The 23,317-nt window shown below is 37.8% G+C and overlaps 1 protein-coding gene across 1 annotated transcript in view; it reads right to left on the reverse strand.

The window, feature by feature from the left end:
* Positions 1–23,317, reverse strand: part of NALCN (sodium leak channel, non-selective) — a 321,940-nt gene that overhangs the window by 181,305 nt on the left and 117,318 nt on the right. The window contains 4 exon segments of the mRNA XM_038569986.1: positions 16,534–16,620; positions 22,089–22,193; positions 22,325–22,450; positions 22,452–22,468. Of these exon segments, the coding sequence (XP_038425914.1) occupies positions 16,534–16,620; positions 22,089–22,193; positions 22,325–22,450; positions 22,452–22,468 (335 nt within the window).

Consider the following 23,317-nt stretch of genomic DNA (forward strand, 5'->3'; position numbering starts at 1 on the left):
ATCAGTAAAGTAGAGATAACAATGGCCACTCCAAAGGTGTCATCATTTTAAATGAGTCAATTTTTGTAAAATGTGTAGAACAGTGCTTGCATATTATAAGTGTTCTATAAAGATTGCAATTGCAATAAAAATAAATGCAATTTTGTGATCAGGCATATTTTTTTCTGTCCAGGAAGGGGAAATTAATTGCCCAAGGTCAAAGAATTAATTATGTTGTATATCTGACTGAGTCCAGAACCAAGGGAGATAAATAAAAGTGATAAGATCTAATAATTTGGGAGATGTCAGAGCTATTGGAAAAGCAAATATTTAGTAAGGTTCTGTGTCACTGTGGCTATGGAGGTATTACATTTACGTGCCTTTGACCTTATTTTATAGGTAATACAAAATCAAATTCCAGGACTGCCAATCAACATATTTAAATGCAAATCAATTTGTGTGCAGGAACCACTGACCTTCATAACACAGATAAGCAAATCAGTTGGCAAGTTTCTATACTTATTAGAATTTTTATTGTTATTTGGTCATTCTTGAATTGTGAGAGTTACATTCCATAATGATTATTCCTTTTATATACTCTTTTCCACATAATGTTCTATTAAAAACATTTCAAATGCTTTCTACTTTATCTGCATGACAGAAAAACCACAACTCTCTCTATTTTCCTTGGCTGTGGATTTGTGTCTTAAGTAAACTGTTATTACTGAAAGATCCAAACAAAGCTTTTAGCCATGGCTGTCAAAAAACTTTTAAATTGGTTTTGTAACTGTCACAGCTTCACTTTGGTGCTGTCATTATAATTAGGTTGTTTTTTGTCTGGATGTCTATGTGTCCCTGTTGGTACAGAGTCATTAAAATAATCACTTACAATGGATTTTGATACACTATAATCACCATTTCTTAGCTGACTTTATCCAAAGTAATAACTTTCAAATATCAAATAAGAATTAAGGTGATCAGTATGTGTAGTAGCTAAATCTGAATATGAGACCTAGAACTCTAGCTTTGAAGTGAGAGCTGGTGACATGGTCTACTTCAGCTCAACTCAATCCAAGTGATGTTGGCTGGCTGTCAGTTTCTTTAATGTGGAGGGCTAAAAATGTTACATTTAGACCCATGCTTATCTGTAGGACATTACAAATTTATACCCTTTAATTTTTTATTTTCTTATAAGAATTAATGTAAAGGGAAATGTTAAAGTTGAGTCAGTTCCATAAAATACTATATAACTTGAGATTTTTCAGAATTATTTAACATGGATGTGGATATATATATATACCTATAAACACACATATGCATGTATATATATATATTTTATACACATATGTATATATTTCTATATATAATATAAAACTCTGAATCTTGCATACATATTCAACTTTTTAAGGTTCCCTTCAATTGCAATGTCACTTTGGTTTGTATCTTTAAAAAAATCAGACAAGTTTTACATATATTTTTAGTTTGGCTTTGATCCAAGAAATAACAATTGTATTTGACAGTGGGAATTACCAAAATACAAATAAAAGACTATAGCAGAACCATCTCCAAGGTGGCAGTATCTGTCAGGAATGATCAGGAGACTTACTACTCAAAGTGTGGTCCCTGAATCAGGAGTTTCCTGGGAATATATTAGAAATGCAGGTTCTCAGGCCCTATCCCTGAGACCTACTGAATCAGAATCTGCATTTTTAACAAGGTCACTGATAAATTAATGTGCATATTAAAGTGTGAGAGGCTATGTTGTAGTGGATACTCCTTGAATGGTAGTTTAAACTGGGTGACCTACAAATTTTTTCAGAAATTCACAATTTCATGACTCTAAAAGTCTATAATCACTGAACAGATTAGAACAATACCTACTGGAATATTATGGTAATATGTTAGGATATATCATCACAAAATTAATGCTTATCTTCCCCCACTCTCCCAGATTAAAACCCAGATAAACTAGGTTCATGAAGACAAAAGTATGTGTTGACTTTTCAGTCATTGTTGGGTGGGGGGAGGATTATGAAGACCACCCCAGACTCTTTCATAAGGTTTAGGAATGCAGGTACTGTCTAGAATCTTGAAAAGGCAAGAAAATAGTTTCTTCCCTATATCTCCAGAAGTAATACAGCCTTCCTGATATATTCATTTTAGCCAGCTGAAACGCATTTTGGAGTTCTGACCTACAGAACTATATGTAATGTATTGTTGTAAGTCAATAAGTTTGTGGTAATGTGTTACAGCTGAATAGGAATCTAATACAAATATTATTTGTGATTTTGACATATATCAGTTCAAAACATCTCCTATGAAACCTGACTGTATACAAGCTTCAGTAATACAAAATTCTACCTTTTGGGTTCCACCCAACGTGATATGCCAGTAGGAGTCTCTGTAAATTTTCTAATTACAAATGTAAACTCATTAGGACAACCAAGGTTTGCATCTTACTTTGTTTCAGAATGTGTGATGAGACAATGGGTCTGCAGCATGATACTGAGCCCTACCTCAAGCAGAAAAAACGAGAAAGGTCCCTTTTCTTTATATTATTTCTGAGTCCTACCATGAAAGGAATGTTCTCAAGAGACTGTGGAGTCTACACCAAATATGGATAGGGATCCTCACTCAATTTAAATTGACAGTAAGACATATTATCAAAATAAGAGCTACTATTTGAGTGCTTGGTTTGTGACAAGTTTCATTCCAAGCATATTGCGTGCTGATATAAAAATTTCATTTAATGAACAACCCTGCGTGATAGATATTTTGTTATCCCCTTTCACATATGGAAAAAAGACAAGGTAAGGACAAGTGGACTTAGAGTTAGAAAGAGTTAAGAAGTAGTCGAACTAAAGTAGTTTTGAGTCCAAAATAGGCGCTCTCTTGCCTTCTAACAGGCAGTCAAAATGTGTCTGATGCTATTCTATGTATTAAAGAAAAGGGAACAGCAGCTCCTTCATTAAGTGTTTGTGAGTAGATAGAGGGAACAAGTTTGTGAAGCTTGTATTTGAAAGCTGAAGATGATCTGTTCTTTACAGAGGGGGTAAGATCTCCCGGGTGGGAAAAAAAATCTCAACTTTGAAGATAGGCTGAGCTGAATTCGAATATGGACTCTGTGCATGATTTAACCTCCTTGTCACTCAGTTTTCATATATGAGAAAGGGATGTCAAAGCACCTACACCTCTAGGTTGCAACATGAATATAAAGAGTCTAGCCCAAAGCTGGCATCTTGCACTCAGGACTCTTATTATTATTATTACTACAATATTTGAGAACACTCTAAGCATTTAAAGGTAGAGATACCATCAGTTGCTTGTGAGGAAGGTAAGGAGGTACAACAGGAGAAATCACACGGAAGAGATAACCAATCTTGAGAGGGACCGTGAGGGTGTATAGATTTTTGGGAAGATCCTATGCTACCCTATTTTTAGCTTGAGTGCTTTATATGAGCTATTTTTATTAATTGGTTCAGTAATTTTGCCTTTAAGATAGTGCCTTAAAGATTCTGAAGACTCTGCAGGCAAACATCCAACAAATCAAAACTGTGGCCTTGGAGGGCACAATGAGGATAAATTAGGATAATGAATAGTACGGCTCAGAGATTAAATCTTTCTTTAAATTGTTAATTGAGAGAATAAAATATCCTACCTTGGTAAACAAGTTTCATGCGCTGAAGATTGTATCATCCATGTACTAAAAACTGTGTTTTAATTAGACCTCAACATAAACATATTTGGAGAATGATGCAATTACAAGATGATATTCTCAGAAACCATCTTGCATATGCAGCCATGAGCATCAGAACAAGAACATAATGTAAAAGACCAAGTATGTAAAACCTAAAATAAATCTCTCATGTGTAACTGGAGCATTTTTTATTTCCTGCATTTAGAAGACATCTGGGTATACGTTACTTCTACAATCAATATATAAAATAATGCTGTCTGATATAGAGAATCGAGTTAAAAAAGCAAATATATTTATATCAAGACTGAAAACAGAACCAATAGATGTCCTTGGAAACTCTGCCTTTCCCATCTGCCTGCCCCTGGAGATCCAGAGGGGAGAAAGAAATCCACAAGTGGTTTCCCTCAAAGGTACTGAGATTCTGTGATACCCTTGAATAGGTCAAGTCCTGACTGGACTGCTCTCTTTCCTGGGCAGTAAGCTGGATGGCTTCCCAAAGATGGAAAACAAATTGTAGAAAGAAGGAAGAGGAGGTTAGTGACATGCCCTTCCACTCTGACTCTGGACTTAGCCACGTGACTTGTTTTGGTAGCAAGACAATAGCAGAGATAATGTGAACAGAGACACAGAAAATAGTTGTGGGTTGAGACTTCTTAAAGCTCCTGGAGCCATCACACTGACATTCCAGGCAGGCTTGCCACATGATGCCCATGGGCCCTGTAATCCCTTTTACCCCAAGAGTCAGCCATGCCCCAGAAGCAGAGAGGCTAGCTGATGAGCTAGCTAAGGATGCTGGCTGACTGCACATACAAGACAAGCCCGGCCATGATCAGTGGAGACCAGCTCAACTAGCTGCTGAGCCACAAATTCACGAGCAAAAATTAGTCTCTGTTTTATAAGCTGTTAAGTTTTAGGGGTGACTTGTTGCTTAACCAATACACCCACCAAGCCTGTTTTCTCACCCTGGGCACAGAGCAAAATGATATTGCTTAGCCTATAAGCACTGAAATGGGACAATTTTAAGTGTTTCTTCTCACCGGAATGAAAATGGAAGTGGTGTGTCATTCTAAAAGGGGCAATTAAGAAAGGGCATGCCTTCTCCAAGATTTCTCTCTCTTCCCCTCTCTAGTGACCTTGGAAACTAGGTACTTCAGATGAGATCATCAAAAATTTTACTACACACACACACACACAGACACATATCTCTCTGATTGAAGGTGGTGGGGAAACACAGTTGGCCCCATCTGTGGTGTGCTGGAGCTGCTAATGTGTACATCTCTCCCTAACTTCATGTTCAATGTCATGTTGTTAACTAGAGATTGGCCATAGTGGGAAAGCCATGTTAATTGGCAAATGTTACCAGTCAGGACTCTCCTACTTCAAGATGGTTACTAAACATTTTAAACTTTTGCAAGCACACCACTGCCCCACACCCAGCTGTCCCAGCTCTCTGGTATCTTCCTGTTACTCTAGCCTGGATGAAATATATATATATATCTATCTCATCTCATTCTGATACTTACAGACCCATCATTCCCCACAATGCCAAGGACACTCACATAGACCTTCTCACTCTTGATGCTAATTTTTTAGGTGTATTAATGCAAAGTATGTAAAAAAAATTAGGACATTGAAGTTCATGTAATATAATCTTTTTGTTGTTGTTGTTAGAGGGAGGAGGAGGAGGGGCACAGAGAGGGGGAGAGAGAGAATCTCCAGTAGGGTCCGTGCCCCATGCAGAGCCCAATGCGGGGCTCAATTTCACAATTGAGATCATGCCCTGAGCCAAAAATCACAAGTAGGATGCTTAACCGACTGAGCCACTCAGGTGCCCTTTAAGTAATATCATCTTCTATTTGCATATTCCAAGGACCTGCACCATTTATCCCTGGACACAAAAGGACCCAGAGTGATGACTGCCTTAGGAGGCCAGTGTACATATTCCAGCAATAAGCGTCCTTTAGTGACCGTCCCTTCCTCACAGCCCTCTGATTCTGACTTACAGTCAATTATAAGTGAAATGCCAGAGTGCAAGCGCTAACATTTTCTACATTCTCACTAGCACTCCACAGGTCATAGAGTTACAAGCTAGTCTCACCAGATTTTGACAAAAGGTGTTTCCTTAACCTGAGTTATCAGTATTGTGAATTCTTCTTAGTCTTCATGAGTACTTTAATGAAAAGTCAGGAAGGTCCAAACCAAGGCTGCTAGACAGGGAACACTTAAACTATGATGATATTAAGGTCTTTGGACACTTCAATTGACATTCCCAAAGCTAATTAAAATTTCTATATGTAGAATCACTTCAGATTTACTTCTATATGTTTATTTTTATTTTTAGTATTAAATGGTGGGCAGGTGAACATAAAACATTTTTTTTAATTCAAGAGGGAAATCACAAAAAAAGAGGGAAATAAATTAAAAAATGAAGTTAAATGGCAGTCATTTTAAACAAATTGTAGATCTGACACAATAAAGGACTGAGGTTGTTACATTTGATGAATGTAGAGTTAAGCAAGAATTTTTGAGTATCTCAAAGTGGGAGATTCATTTTGAGATACTTAAATTATTTAAGAAAGAGAGAAAAACAAATTTGAGGGATTGAAAAAAAATATGCAAGAACTATGCCAACTAGGAAATGACAAGTATTTTTGTACTCTATGCAAACCTGTTGTCAGCCGTAGGGCATGGTGGGGGTCACACTGCTCCTCCAAACCCTTCATCCACACTAATTGTGCTGAACGCTGAGAAAAAAATACCTAGCGATTTCAAACCATGGCTAGAGACTTGAAGGACGGCTGCATATTTAACCTCAGAAATCAGATTTGGAAGAGAAGCAAAGTATCCTTCATTTTTTCCAAAGGTGACAATGTAACAAATATCTGATGGAAATTTGTCTCCAAAGACTATATTACAAATGCCTGGCATAAGTTAGTAAATGTCTCCTGATTAATATAAATGTTAATATCAAAGAGTCATGAGACTTATGCAAACTGGAAGGTGAAAATATGCAACAATATAGGAATTTAGTTTGGGATAACCTGAAACGCAAAGACTTTTAAGATGTTCTGAGTATTTCTTTCTTCCAGAGAGGCTTAAAAATCAAAGACACAAAACCATTTAATCAACAAAAATAGTATTAATTTTATCTTATTTTTTTATTTTTTATGTCTGGTCTCTATTCTAAAAATTATTATTATTTGAAATACATATATATTCTATTTATATATATATATACAAACATGTTGAATATTTAAATATATATGTAATATTTATAATTGAAAATTTATACAATCAGCTCCTCTCTTTAGTTAATTTAGCCCTAACTGGTTTCAAGACTGTTAACAGGTCTCTTTCAATTAACTTTTTAACTACCTTCTTACACCTTTTGTTTATGCTCTTTGCCTTTAGCTATTTTATTCTTCCTATTCTTAATTCTCATTCCAGGTTCTTATAGAATACTATTTATTCCTTTTAATCCCCCAGAACTTTTCCTCCTGTACAACGGGAGGGTAAGAATTTGTGCTGCTGTGTGTGAGATTGTGTAGTTCTGTACATGAAAGCATGTATATGTGTACACTTAGATATAATCCCCCAAACATCTGCCAAGTGTTTATCAAGTGAAAGCAATAATGGAAGCAACTGGAAGTAGGGAGGAAAGTGACCAAACTGAGCTGAGGAGTCAGAGATCACTGTATTGAGGCAGTTTTGTTTGACCTGATTTGAATCTTTCTGATTCAAAGAAACCAAAAAGAATGAATTCATGACAGAATTGTGGACAAGTCAGTTTTTGGGGGGGACCTGATGGTGCCTCATAGTTTCTGGAGAGGCTGGAAAAGCCTGGTTTCTGCAAGGGAATGGGTCAGGGAGAGGTATGTTTGGTTTTCAAGAAGAGAGGGGCGTTGTGCTCATGACAAGTGGGCGCATGCCTGTTGGACTCTTACAGATGCTCCTAAGAAGGAGAAACAGGGCTGGAACAAGGCTGTGATGTCACAGGACCACATATAGGCATAAGCCTGGGCTCCCTACAAGTGTACAGAGTAGTCTGAGACAGGGAACAGTTAGAGGAGTGTGTTCACAGTAATGACAGTAATTTCTATGACCTTGTGACCACTGCATCCCACACACCACATTAGACATTTTATGTACATCATTTCCAATCCTTACAAACCCCTGAGGGATTTTATTATCCCCATTTTTCAAGTCAGCAAACCAAGGCTCTGAGAGATTTAGCAAATCATCCCAGGTACTCCAGGGTCAGTCTCAGCTGAGCCATACCATCTTGCTGTCTTGGTCTGCAAACATAGCAGAGACCTGGTTGTGGATGGAAGCTACAGTCTCTTGGGTTCAATCAGTTCTTGAGATTGTTTGCCAGTTTCTGAGAAGGTTCATTAAGAAGACAGATGTCTGAAAAGTGCCTCAGATGTCACTTTATCACTTGAAACACACATATCGCACAGTCCACCTCCCCCAATCTTTGCCTTCATTGGAAATTTTCTCAAAGAGCATTAAAACACTAGAGTAATAATTTTGCCACCGTTTGACCTACTTATGGTAAGAGCCTATTATCTCTGTTCTTTACAGATGGAGGCACACGATGTTACCAGAGCAAAACTGAGCTCGAGCATGCCAGGTCTCATGCATACTTTCATTTTCTTGTCAGTGACTTTCTTCACGGTAATAAATCACTGGGTGTGTTTTGGAAGATGGCTCAACTGTGCAGCCAAATCTGTCAATCGTCAAGAGATGAAAACTCCTACCTGAGAGGCAGGAGAGAAACTGCTTGTCACAGTGGCAGCTGAGGACCGAGGTTCCAATTTAACAGAACTTTCTACCATGCATTAGAGTTACCTCTTTGTAAAGCTGTTGCTTATGCTAAAACAGAGTTTAAACAGCTAAGTAGCTGGTTGATGTTAAAAGACTCAACTATACCTTTTCACTTTTCTGAGATGCACATGAAGAACACATTGAAGAAACTTTCTAGATAGTTTCGGTAACACCGCATAACAGAACCACACTATTGCCTTAAGAGGGTAGAGGTGTAAAACGTGCATTCAGATGCCATTAGAAGTATCTTTCTAATACTTCAGTGTCTTCTCAGATAGAAGTGATCTGCCCTTTAGAACTGCATGGAACTTCTGAAAATTGTTTGAAAAAAAATCAACACATAAATGGGTGTATCTATGGAATGAATAAGCAATCTACAGAAAATGTAAGTGGCCTATGAATCTAGACAAAAAAAATGCTCAATGTTCACAGACTAATCGGGGAGATCTAAATTTAATGTGATATCTTCACACCATCAGGTGTAAAAGTCTGATAGTAACAGCTGTGGACAAGGATGCTAAATACTGAGAATTCTTACAAGTTGCCACTAGGGGTAAAAAGTGGCACTAGAAACTGGGGAGCCATGATGCAATGTCTCAGAAAGTCTAAGGTTGTTTCTCTATTCCAACAAGTGCTCTCTGAACTACATAGGCTCAAATACTTCTCACATATGTGCACAAAAAGACATGGACAGGCAGTGGCCTCGAATTTGTGCAAGAGTGAAACAATAAAAACCATCCTCAGTGAACATCAATCAATAGGAGAATGAATAAATGGACGAACAAATTGTGGTATATTTTTATAGGAGGATGATACACCTTGTGGAAATGAAGTAGTTAAAAAATACGAGGTAGACTGCATGGGTCAAGTCCCCAGTCAGTAACCAGCTGTGTGACCTTCACCAATTACTTAAGTTCTCTGGGTCTCCATCTCATGTGTTCCACAGAGGTCACAGCAGCATCTACATCTGTGGCATTGCTATAAACATGAAATCATTTAATACCTCGAACACACAGTGTGGCTGACACATAGGGAGAGGTCCATAAATGGGAGCTGTTATTATTTCTAATGGTGGATACATAGGTAATCTTCCCATCTGTGTCCCTACGTTACTTCCTAATATTTTTAATGCAAGGAAGTGACTGAATATTATCCTGTGAAATGGTTCTGATTTACAAACTATTCACTTGTAAACATATGGAAACAAGGTGGTGTTTTTTCAAAGAAATTATCCTATGGAGAGTGATTTGAACTCCAGGTCAGACCATAATGGTCTGTGGGCCCTTAAAAGATTTCCCAAGTCCTGCAAAACTTAAAAGTTTAATAGGAAACCTACCCCTGAATAATAACTCCTGAAGTCAAGTCCCACTACTCATATGGCCAAAAAGTTATGTCCCTCCTCCACCTGTTCCATGAAGCTCACAGGGGTGTTGAGGAGTGGCTCTTATAGGCAGAGACTAGGCAAAATACTCAGAAGCCATCAAGAAGGGAAAATAACTTTGGGTTCCTCCTGTAGGAATACTTTGCTTAAGCGGACTGGCTGCTTCCTTTCCATTCCCATGATCAGCTGCCTCTGGCCTATCTCCCATTTTGGGAAACCAAAAGTCTCCCAGCTTCCAACCCATCTTTGCATATTTTCTTGGTGAGTCTCTAGAGCTATTGAATGAGAGGTCACAAAACTCAGCTGCAAACAGACACATTTGTACACTGTGCAAGAAACAGAATAAGGCCAGTCTTCAAGGAGAAAAACGGATAGATGCACAGACCAAACAAGATGAGAAACTATGTGTCTTCCCAGAGAGAGAGAGAGACAAAGACAAAGAAAGCAGAGCTGCCTGGCAGATCTGACTAGATGCAAAGGCTCCCTGTGAAGCATAAGATCCATTCTTTGCAACCAATTCTTGAGTAGGACATAAATTCTCACTTATTCCTCACAGCAGAGGAAGGAGGCACTATTCCTATTTTGCAGAAATATGCCCACGATCATACTAATAAATAGCAGAACCGAAATATGTCTGTCTCCAGAGCCTACTCTCAAAGAGACTACAACAGGGTGATTTATTCTCCCTCAGGAACAATGCTGTACTGGGTGTTACTTCATGGAGTGAAGGAAAGGTGTCTGTAGCTGGGGAGACAAGGGTGAGAGGGAAGGGGGTCAGAAGCCACGTGCTAGAGGCAGTTGTAGCACAAAAATAAAAGGAAACCGGGTCTTGGGCTTGGCTAATCCCTATTCTCAGGCTTTTTCTTGTCACTTCCACCCATCTTGTTCCCATAATAAGGACCAATGGCAGGAAGGAGCGGGACCCCAGAATGAAGAGCATATTAGCAGTGCACAGAGAAGTAAAGAAAGAAGCAAAAAGACACTCTAGACAGGGCCGAGGCAGAGAGGGGGTGTTTTAGGGGTATAGGAGATTCATTTATTTGTCCTTAGCTTAGGAATGAATTTATAAAGAATTGCATAGATTTCCTTAGTAAACGTGGTATGAATTTCATTAATAACTGGCTAAACATGAAAAACACCCTAGCAAAATTAAGTTAATGAAGTTTACACTAAGTTAATCAACTAAACATTTTAACAAATGTTACCATAGGCCTCACCACTCATAACCTAGATAGTCTTGCTCTGAACTAGTGGTTTTGCAATTAAATTTAAGAGCATATGCCTTTTCATTTATTATGAAACCAGAAAAGACCACCCTAAGGATGCCAAATTGAATCCTTTCCCTGCATGTCTATATAGGACTCTTGTTATGGTTATAATTATAGCTATGATTACACTTAAAAATTCGTGTCTCAGAACACAGTGTGGAATTTGTAGAGTTTCTAGTTGCAGACCAAAGGTGCCTAGTTTTTCTTCTACAAATGGCTCTATAGTGTCTAATATTCTGCAGAAGAGTAAGAAGACCTCTAAGTTTCCTAACTCATTTGATAGCTCCATAATCAATATATGCAAAGAGGAAGTGGAGATACTATGATTGTAACATTGGAAATGAGGTAAAATATGTGTGTGTGTGTGTGTGTGTGTGTGTGTGCAGCAATGTAGGGAAATGATAAAAAAAAAAAAAAATCCTGTTGCTCAGATCCTATCACTGCTCAGTGGAATATTTATTTCTGCAATGTAAAAAAAGTATATATACACACATACATATATACATGCATATATATTTTTACACTGCAGAAATACATAGTACATTTACATATACACATATATTTATCTTTTAGATACATGCATAAATACATACAGAGAGAGAAAAATACATCAAATACCCAGAATCACAGAAACATCAGTCCACCACATATTTAGTTTATCAGTAAGAGGGAGATTAAGCCACATCAGTCAATCTTATTTTATTAAATTAATTTCTTATGGTTGGCAGAAAAGACATGTAGATGTTTGTACCAATAAATTAGACTAGGATACAGAAAACAGAATAGAAAGTAAAAATATAAGAAGTAATACCAATGAAGAAAGTAAGCAAATCAAAGCAATGTCACCTGAAACAAGGACAGAGATGATTTTTAAATGCCCTTCACTTACAAAGGCATTCAAGCCAATCTCCATTTATTTTGAGTTGGTGGTTTTAAAATTTTGAAATTTTGAAAACATAAAATTTATGGAAAGACTATTTTGAAACAATTGAAATTTATGCATGACTTACTATTATACTATCTTTGTGAACTAATGTTATATTGTAATGTATTTCATGGATTACCTATTTTATCAAAGCAGTAAGATATATGGGTTTTTGGGTAAAATATTCTGTTTTAAACCTGGGGTCAAATTTTAAAACGAAACAGTAGGATATATGGGTTTTTGGGTAAAATATTCTGTTTTAAACCTGGGGTCAAATTTTAAAACGAAGCAGTAGGATATATGGGTTTTTGGGTAAAATATTGTTTTAAACCTGAGGTCAAATTTTAAAACGAAGTTCCACTCTCAGGACAAAATCAACAGTTCCTTTAATACCCAAATGGGGACTCTGGGTGACCAGTTTGCCAACTCTCAAATATTTATTGATACCTAATTTTTCTGATTTATTTCAATGATGGCAAAATTATTAAGTCAATTTAATTACAGCTATTCATACGTTTCATTCCAATAAATTCCACCTTTTTTTGTTAAGATAGGAATTGGCTCTGGTTCTTTTCAACTGTTATTCCTGACCGAATCTTCTTTTCTAAATTTTGATCTATTTATTTCATATGCTGGAAAGATAAAAAAAAATTCAGAAGGCTGAGGGAAATAACAGAAGTCAGGCTAGGATCTGTCAAGGCTCTGCCACCATATTGGAAAAAAGACACGCTAGCAAAAGCATCCAATGTTATCCAGCTATGACGGGTATTTTCTACAAACTCCCTATGTACTGCTTGTTTTAGACTTAGAAATAAATTCTTGTATAGAAATAATGTTATTGTCATCATCCACTCAATTTCTGGTTGCTAGAAAGAAGACCAAGAGGACAGATGGAGCTGCTTCTAAATGAGAAGCCCAATGAATACTTGCACAAGCCAAGAAGGTTCTACATCCTTCTTTCACTTTTTCTATTGTTTGGTAAACACCAACTGAGCCTCTTCCATGTGTCAGGAATACTTCTGGCAGTGATCACGACCATTGTCGCTCCTATTGCCATGGAGTTTCCTCTAAACAGACTTTAAATAATGAATTATACTATTTTAATTTATTTTATTAAAGTTATTATAAACACAAAAGATCCCTGGGTGGCTCAGCGATTTAGCACCTGCCTTCGGCCCAGGGCGTGATGCTGGAGTCTTGGGATTGAGTCCCCACATCAGGGCTCTCTGCATGGAGCCTGCTTCTCCCTCTGCCTGTGTCTCTGCTTCTCTCTCTCTCTCTGTGTCTCTCATGAATAAATAAATAAAATCTTTAAAAAGAATAAAAAATAAACACAAAAGAATGGGAAATATACAACCAGGGTAGCTGATAATCTTCTTTGAGGATGAGGAAGGCTTCCTTACGGAAGTGACTTTTGAGCTGAATTCTGAGTGGGAGAGGAAGTGTTCTAGAAAGAAGAAACATGAAAAAATGACAGTGCCTCGTGGAAGCAGAAATGCTGGTTTATAAGAGATATACAGTGTAAATGCAGGAGTAATGGGTCTTAGAAAACCTGGTTCTTACTGTTAACCTCCAGGTTACCTCTGGGAGAGGATGAGGGAGGATAAATTGGGAGGAATTAAAGTAAATACTTATTTTTAAATGTTATTTCTATAGTTTAATACATATTTTAGGAGAATGTGATGTCACATTTTGCTCATTTTAAAAAACAGAAGTGATACATTCTACTGTTTGTTCTTGAGGGTGAGAGATCATTATAGTTCTAGACAGAAGTGAGCAGATGATTCATATAAAATCTCCTTGTTACCTAGTTTTAGATGGCATTAGTCATTAGTAAAAGCCAACGAGCATTCCATGCTATTTTATTTTAAATATTTTTCTTTACTTAATTCTTTTTCTTTCTCTTTTAATTAACTGATGAATGGTTAATCAATTTTTCACTAAGACATGGAAATGTACTCTCTCTCTCTATTCATAGTTCATGCCCACTGCAAACAGATTGATCCCTTAGCCATTCCACTTTGCATTTGTACTCCTTCAAATGGGCTCTTCTGGAAAGCTTGATTTAGGGCCAAACATGGAAAGCTGAGTTAAATGGAACTATCTTCATGCTGAAATGTCAGACTTTATTTACCTTCATTTCAAACCATATGTATCATCATCCATGAAATTTATCAAGCATGCTGCCATAGTCACAAAAGTGTCTAATATGCAGGTCTCTTGGATGCCACATTGCATACTTCTAGCCTAACATCTACCCACCTCTCCACTGAACTTTATTTTCCTATATCCCTGTACGGTTCTGTCTCCTCATTGCACTCCCCTGGCCATTTATCTCTTGTCATCTCAAATCTGTGATAAAGAGGTTAACTTGCTTTCTAATTCCAGACTGCAACCCTGAGGCATCTATTCACAAGCATCTAATACATTTATTAAAGATTTTTTCTATTTATTCATTTGAGAGAAAAAGACTGAGAGCATGAGCAGAGGGTAAGGTCAGAGGAAGAGGGAGAAGCAAATTCCCCACTGAGCAGGGGGCTCTACTCGAGGCTTCATCCCAGGACCCTGAGATCATGACCTGAGCAAAAGGCAGACATTTAACTGACTGAGCCACCCAGGTGCCTTTTAAATGAATACATTTAAAGCAATGTATTCAGGGCCCCAGTAAGACTGATTTGATACTCATAGCTGGCCTGATTTTTTCTATTACAAACTTATTTCCTTGATACATATTTTTCCACTGGATAAAGCACAGGATTAGGAACCAGAAGACCCAGGTATAGGTTCTAGCTTCTCCATTTGGTTGAGATGCAACTTTAGGAGCTCACCCAGACCTTCTGGATCTCCAACTCCACATCTATGAAGGCTGAGGGGGAGCATGCCTGTCTCTCTCCATCACTGGGCTATACCGAGTGAGGGCCTTCCCTGACCTCTCAGAGAAGAAGTAAGGACTCCAAAATGTATATTCCCATAGCATCCTGCATTACTTCTTTAAAATCCTCATTAATTTTGTAATTGCTAGTTCGATGCTGGTTTTTCTCCACCCACCCTGAAGGACCCTTCAGTAAGCTCTGTAAGGGCAGAAGGGCTTTGTTTGTTTTGTTCTGGGCTCTCTTAGTATCAGCAAATATCAGATGACGGATTACTGAGTAACTTAAATGAAAGTGCTTTTTAGGCAAGAAGCTACAATTGCTGTCATTCTTTCTACTGTCAGTAGCAACGGTGATACTATGGGTAATTTTAAGAGTTAATTATTAGCACTGTCACTATCCAATATAAAACAGAAAGAGAGCCACAAAATAACATTAGATATCATCAATATTCTTGTAAACTCTTCTTCTTTTCCTTTCCATTCTTTTAACTGATAGAAACAAGTAACTATATGATTAAGTGGCCATATGAACGTACCCCCCCCCCAGTAATGGTTCAGAGTAAAATATTTTGCTTCTTATGTATCAATCCTTGAAATGCACCCTGAGCCCTCACCTAGAGAACGACCCTAAAGAAAGAAGGAAGGCATGTTCTTATCCTGAAACAGATGACAAAGCCTTCGCAAATTATGGGAAGAGATATAAAGAACAATAAAATCAGCCCTTAATGAGAAGAGGATTTGTAACTGAAAATCAAAGAGTGTGAAGAAAATAAAATTATCTGAGAGGGTCAGTTCTCAGTCCCCATGATGGCATGGCTTGACTTTTCACCCTTAAAGAATATGGAAATGGACAGAGTGAAAATGCAGTGGGGCAATAGGGATGCTGCTTCTGGAAAAGTGACATAGCTTTGAATAAGTATTACTAATATTTAGGGGCAGGCACGGGGCACAAAGCAAGAGAAGGTGTCAGTGTAGTCCACCAAAGAAAAAAAAGAGTTTATTGGGCTTTAAGTAGAGCTGAGGGAAGAATATAAGTCCAAAAAAGTCCACTGGCCCGAAACCCGATGGGACAATCCCTGATCACTTCCCAGGACCAATGCGCAATCCCATGACTTTGTATTTGCTGCAGGTGTGCTTGGTAAGGAAGCATCTTTATTATGTCATATTGTTCAGACAGCTTGCAGATGCAGAACAGACTACCTATTAAAGATGTGCTCTCCCAGGTACTTGGTAAGGTACTTAATTAAGTGAATTATGATTGTGACTGCCCCCCCCTTAAATAATTCAGGCCTTTGTGGAAGACTACTTTTATGACATTTAATATGACAACAAAATTCTTCACTGATTTAACAGTTGGCATGCCATTTTTACTTGTGTGCCTTCATGCACTTGAAATTGACCAGATCTTTGCTGCATGTCTAAAAAAAGTAAAAGGTAGGTCCTGGGAATACGGGATGGAGTAAAATATTGTCCCTGACTCCTGGACCATAAATTTAGACAGACCTAGAGTTTGGAGAGCGGTGGATTTCCTTGTATAAAATAAATTTTTAAAAATTTTAAATTAAAAATGATATTGTACTGCACCTGGAGGCAGGCTGGGGCGCGTCCCTGGGGCTTGTTGACATCCACAGCTACCAGCTGCCATCCGCCGGCAGCGTCTTCATGAAACATCTTCAAGACAAAGAGGGAGATGAGTCAGAGACACTTAATAAGGAACATCGAGAACTCCTACTTTATGTCTCCAGCTTTTACAGTCTTCATGCTATCAAAAATTTGTCTTTTTATGGATTTATATTTAGAACATGAGTCATTCCAATTATGTTCATTTGAAGACCAAAAACTTAAGTGAATAATAATCATAACAAGAATAATGGCAATTGCTAGCCTGCATTTATTGAGCACTTGCTATGCATCAGGTCCTTTCTGCTTTACATGTGCTTTGCATATAATTGCCCAAATATTCTTCTCAACAAGACTTTAAAGGAGGTATTTTATCCTTATTATGTTGGTAATTGATTATTACATATCAGACCTGGAAAAAAATGAAAATTAGAATTCTAAAGCATTATTTCTGGTGTGTTTTTAACCAGGAGTGGTACATTTTTATCATTATTTAGTGGACATTCCTCACTGAGCCAACAGAAAAGTATTCTCAGGATAAATTATATAAGAAGTGTGCATGTGGCACAAGGAAAAAGACTGGTGTTATTCTAATGGTAGGAGATTGACATATCACGTAGTAGACTCTGTGAAATTATTTTAATTGGGCCAACTTAATCTGCTCAGCAAAAATTTTTTTAAGATTTTATTTATTTATGAGAGAGAGAGAGAGAGAGAGAGAGAGAATGAGAGAGGCAGAGACATAGGTAGAGGGAGAAGCAGGCTCCATGCAGGAAGCCTGATGTGGGATTCAATCTCAGGACTCCGGGATCACGCCCTGAGCCAAAGACAGTGCTAAACTACTGAGCCACCCAGGCATCCCATAAATTTTATGTACATATTTATGAAGGCAAAAGTAGCTTTTTTTGTCTTAAAATATATGTGATGAAATTCAGAATGATATAGGATACTAAAATCTGATATTCATTGAATTGGATAACTGCATTGTTGGGTGCCTGGATTATTATTTTACTACATACTCTACCCACCTCAAAAATTAGTCATCCATCAATATTACACTAGTATATTTTCATTCCAATTCCTTAGGGGTTTGTGTGTGTAGGGGGAGGGGTGAGTTGGTAGTAAGATAAGGTGAAATTAAGGATTTTTTTTTATTTTTCTAAGACACTAACTGTAAGCTAGCTTTATTCCTGTCCAAGGCCATAATTTCATACACATAAGTAAACATTTTCTTTGCCATACTTATTCACGTCCTCATATTAGTCTGTGTTCAAAAGGGTAATTATTGATGGAAAATATGGGATGATGCAAAAATCCCATACCTAGAATTCCTGGGAAGAGAGGTAGTAGATCATTTGAAGAAAGAGAACTTGCCTTCAATAAAATAAGTGGGGTGATGAGGGACAAGTGCCAAAATTCACAGACCATAATATGTATTTTTTTATTTAGAAAACATTTTTTAGTAGTTAAATTGAGAGTTCTCAACAATGCTACCTACAAAAATCCATTCAAAAATGGTATATCAGATGTTTATGTGTCCTAGAATCAATACCTTTCAAAGATTGCACTAAGGGCTCCTTGCCAAGTATGCTACTTATTTCATACTTTCAAACATATACAGAGAGCACCTATTATATGGCATCCTACAAAATACTCTTACACATCTGCTCAATTTAATTATCCCATGAAGCATTATCATGATTTATTTTTACATTATTCTGTGCTCACCCCAACTGTAGCTCCCATCTGTCCATATACCATGTAAATATTTTTAAATGACAAAATAGAGGTACACATTTACCCATAGATTCTTTGATCAAAGATGCCAATTACAAATTGTTTTATTCAGGTGCCCACACGCAGGATTCTAATTCCCTTTAGAATGAATTTTGACAGGTATTCTTAGTGGTAGAATCAAGCACATCCCCATGAATAGGCTCATTCTGAGAATCCATACACTGGTTGAAATGCAAACCTTTTCAAGTGTCTTTTAAAGTTCCTGTCAAAATTCTGTGTGTCTCCTTAAGGAGAAATGACAAAAGCATCCCTGTCAGTCACTAGCTACAAATCTTCTGGACATGCATCCTATACTTTCTCATCATAGTACAGAGGATCCCTGGGGCATATATTTGCTTTGATCAGTAGCAGACTAATTTTCTCTGTCAAATTATTTTTTCCAGTTGACCAAAATCAAATGAATCAATTTAATTGTTAGTAAAAGTGTTCTCTCAAGGTCATTCCTTTGTATAAAATGAAGTGAAGGAAATGCAGAAATGTTCAATGTCCAGTTTCTCTTTAGTCCTCTGAATTACAAGACAGCATTTAGATTGGTTAATGTCATGGTTTATGTGAGGTAGACAACAGGATAGTCAAAGCCAGGACTATCCTCAGGGCTCAAATCCTGAGCTGCCAGTTGTCCCTCCACATTCCTTGATAGGACCCTACTGGACCATAATCAGTACATAAAGTTAAATCTGCATTGATTGCCAGAGCCTGCCCTGAGTCTCATATCAGCATACCTAACATAAACGTAGACTCTGTGGCCCTAAAGTTTAACAATCCTTTCAGTTCTTCTCCAGGCAAAGTGGAATCCCCACCGTGAGTCAGTGTGGATGGGAAGACCACATGCCTGGTGACAAATGTCTGTGGGGAAGTATCTAAGGAGTGAGAATAAAGGTCTGCGCTAGAAAGATGTTGAGTCCAGGACGTCTTCTACTAGCACGTCTGTGCATCCCAACATCTAGCTCTGGGGCAATCCCCCTACACACTTGTGGCATGGGCAGTCCTATGGTTGAGTGATGCAGGTGCCATTGTATCACAGATGCGTGAGTATCTTGGCCTTTAACCCGATATATAACTGAGCAGGTGGCGACAGTGACCCACGGCTAATAATTATGCAGGCAAGAAAGCCACTCTCGCCACCGGAGCTCAGGCAAACTGATGATGACTGCTCTGAAATTTTCCACTTCACTTTCTCTTTGTTTTCCTGTTACATGTTGTATTATGAACTCCACAAGTCCTTTGGCATTAATTTTTTTCTGTAATTTGTTTCTATGCTGTGAGTCAAAGGCGGGTTGCTTTGTTATTATTATTATTATTTTTTAAAAACCCACCCAGTTCTCATCACTGGTTCTCTTTTGCCTCTGAACAGTCCATATCAGAGACAATTCCTTTTAAACTGCCTAAGATATCAGAAAGCCTTTGACTTATCTGATTAATATGTATAATCTTCTCTCTAAACATACAGCCCTCTTGGAAAATCCATAGACCTCAAGACACCAACAAGTTCCACCAAGCCTGGGACCCTCCTAGCTCGTGGTGAAGATAACACAGAACAATTGCAAATGTGCCACCTGCTGAAGAATGGCCAGAAATGACTCCATTTCTGAAAAACCATGTGCTTTGCAATATAACCCCATCACTGTTTTATTTCCTTAATGCTTTATCTGTTTTATTACAAGTAGAAACTAATGATTTAGTGTTTTAAGCTATTCAACTAGAGGCCCTTGGGCCCAGAGTTCTCTCAGATTTTACAAATGTAACAAAATCACAGGAGACGATGCCCCCCTCCTTTCCCCAGACACAAAAGCCTCTGGGCCACTTGTCTGGTGGCTGGCAACCGGCTGGGCGGGGCCTGTTGCCAGGCAGCCCAAGTGCTGTTCTGTGGCAGGAGCTTCAGTTGCCTAGCAACTGGATCATCAGCCACAGCATTTTTCTTAATGAAGGTTTTTCATGATTCTCTGTGTGATTACCTCTGCTGAATACCTAGACGCATTACCTCTGAATTACCAACTTATTCCTCCTGATTAAGTATAATTTTGCATCAAAACCATTTTGCACAACTTTGTTGAAAGTCCCCTTCACATTTCACTTTCTATTAGAACTGCTGGCTGATTTGGTGGAGCTTCCAAACACTACTTTTACAGCTGTGGCTTTATAAATAAGAGTTACTTAATAAGCATGATGTGGTTTTAAAAACATTTTAGGTCATCTCTCAGGAACATTGAACATAAATTCTGTGCTGAGTTCATAGATCTATGCTCCATTTAGTTCTCAAAGTCTAAAGCAGAAGACACACCTTCCAGAGGTTGTCACCTGACTTAAAAGACATGCCAGAATGGATCTGGAATTTTATTATTTCTCATAGTTCACTAGATGAGATGACAGAAGAAATAAAAACTAGATGTGTTTTTTTTAACACGTCATCTGTGACATAACTTACATAACTTAAAAAACTCTCATAAAAGGTTGAATAGGTGCTTGCCAAAATTGAATAATATTAATGCTATTTCATCTATCATGAGCTGGCTAGACAATTCAAACCTTCACAACACCATAAAGATGCTGCATAGGGCTTTTTCAAATATTAGCATGTTTAATAGCATTTTAGCATTTAGTTAACAAAAGTTCAATTTGAAGATTTTCAGGGTAAAATTTTTGCCTTGGATCTTTCACAAATATCTTTGTCAACAGACTACTATTTATGAAGTTACATTAAAATATTTACAAAGTTATATTACATTTCACTTAAAAATGAATATTAAAATAATAGTCACAAGCATTAAAATTATTTCATTCTTGATTTCAGGAATTTTTTTCTCTCTCACTTATAAAGATTAAAACTAGACTAAGATATATAAACCTACCTTTCCTCTTTCTAAACACAGAAACAGAACCTCCCCCCCAAAACAAACTCAAAACAAAACCAAAATTAAAAACAAAGACATGGGATCTGGACTGCCCTCCTATGTAACAACTGCCCTGATACTTATAATTAAATTCTAGGGAAATCTCAATTACTTGGAAGCATTAGGGCCACCCTTCCGAATGTGTAGTGATTCCTCAAAAATCACAGGTATGCATTATGGAGTCTTCTTCATGATTTACTATATCGTGATGAGTTCGTGCTGAATGAAATATACTTTCTCTTTTTTTTAAGATTTACTTTTATTTATATATGATAGAGAGAGAGAGAGAGAGGCAGAGACACAGGCAGAGGGAGAAGCAGGCCCCATGCCAGGAGCCCAACACAGGACTCGATCCCGGGACTCCAGGATCGCGCCCTGGGCCAAAGGCAGGCGCGAAACCGCTGAGCCACCCAGGGATCCCCCTGAAATATACTTTCTATTCCAAAAATAATTCTAATCCTATACATAAAGGCCATTATATTGTTTTTCAGTTACATGAATAAGTATTTATAAAAATGGGAAATTCTACAGTTTCCATTTTTATCTGCAAGCCTTTTAAAGACTTAAAAAGGCCAAATCAAATCAAAAGTACATAGCAAATGTGGTGACAATCTTGGTTTTTATCAAATCTACCCTATCACTCAGAAAGGCTAACTTGATTGTTTTGGCCTTAGGCCCTTGCACCAGCATTTCTCAATACCTCCCTCTGCGGGTATAATTGTAGAAGGCCTTTCTCAGAGGGCATTCCCAAGTTCTATCAAGGCCTTTTGAGGGTTAGGCCTGATATGACTGTCTTCTGATGGGAAAGAACATCATCTTCCCATATGGTACCTGCGTCGTGGCCGTTGACGTAGTATTGCTTCTCGATCCCCACATTTGTTGAAACTGCACCCTGATTTCTGCAAATGTTTCAATGATGACAGCGATAAATACATTCTGAAAGAAAATCACAAACCACGTTTACTCAAGACTGGGGATGAGGAAGCTGTGCGCAATAGAAAGGAAACAAGAGATCTGCAGAGACTGCCAGAAAACACAGATTTTATTAGGAGGAGCTTCTGCAGTACCTTAACGAGCCAGGCCAGGAAGAAGATAAGAGTGATGAAGTAGAAGTAGGAGCGCCAGCGGGGAAAGCTGTCAATAGCTCTGTACATGAGGAACACCCAGCCTTCCTGGGACGCGGCCTCATAGACCGGTGAAGATGCTGGTGCCTGTCGGGACACAGGAGAGCAGACTGAGTTACAGGAGACTCTGCAAATGGGGCAACGCTTCTCAGAAAAACAATCACTATTCATCCATGCTCATTTTCTCAATTACAAAAACTCTTTTAAAGGGACAAAAATCATATGCAAAATTTAGTGTTCTCATTCTTAAGATTTTTGATAAAGTTGTTTCTGACTTAAAAAAAAAGTTGTTTCTGACTTCAAGCCAGGGCAATTTCACGAGCAATAAAAGAACTTTATGTTCTATCTTTAGCTGTTAAATGCATCTAAGAGCTTGGAAAAGGAAACGAACATTCAAACCAAGCTATAATAAAAAATAATGCGTACAGTCTAAGCTTGCCACTGGGGCTTAACACTTTGAGTGTGCTGAAAGCCCTTGGTATAGTTTTAGCCAGAATGAAATAAATTTGAGACCTGGGTTTTGTTTGAGGTGACTTTCCCATAGGGACACTAAAGTTCCTTAGGCTCCAAAAATTAATATGACGGAGCCTGTCTTCAGATTCTATGGTGTTTACTGAACACTGAAACATAAGACAGTAAATCATTCAATAGCACTTTGTATTGTCTGGGAGAACTGTCTCATTGAAAATGCTACTACTGATGACAGAAAGAAAGAAAAGCAAAATATATGCAGACAGGTTTTTTATATAGTTCAGAGAACCTAAAATGCCAGTCAGGAGAAAGACAGTTGTTCAATTCCCATGACATTATGAGGGATAGGTTATTATTTCCCCATTTTATAGATGGGAAAATTTAAGCATATATAAGTAATTTATCTAAAAATATACAGATAATAATAGGGGAAGTAGAATTAACCCAGCCATTCTGGAAAGAGGC

This window comes from Canis lupus, chromosome 22 (assembly GCF_011100685.1).
Source record: "Canis lupus familiaris isolate Mischka breed German Shepherd chromosome 22, alternate assembly UU_Cfam_GSD_1.0, whole genome shotgun sequence".
In the NCBI taxonomy this organism is placed as follows: domain Eukaryota; kingdom Metazoa; phylum Chordata; class Mammalia; order Carnivora; family Canidae; genus Canis; species Canis lupus.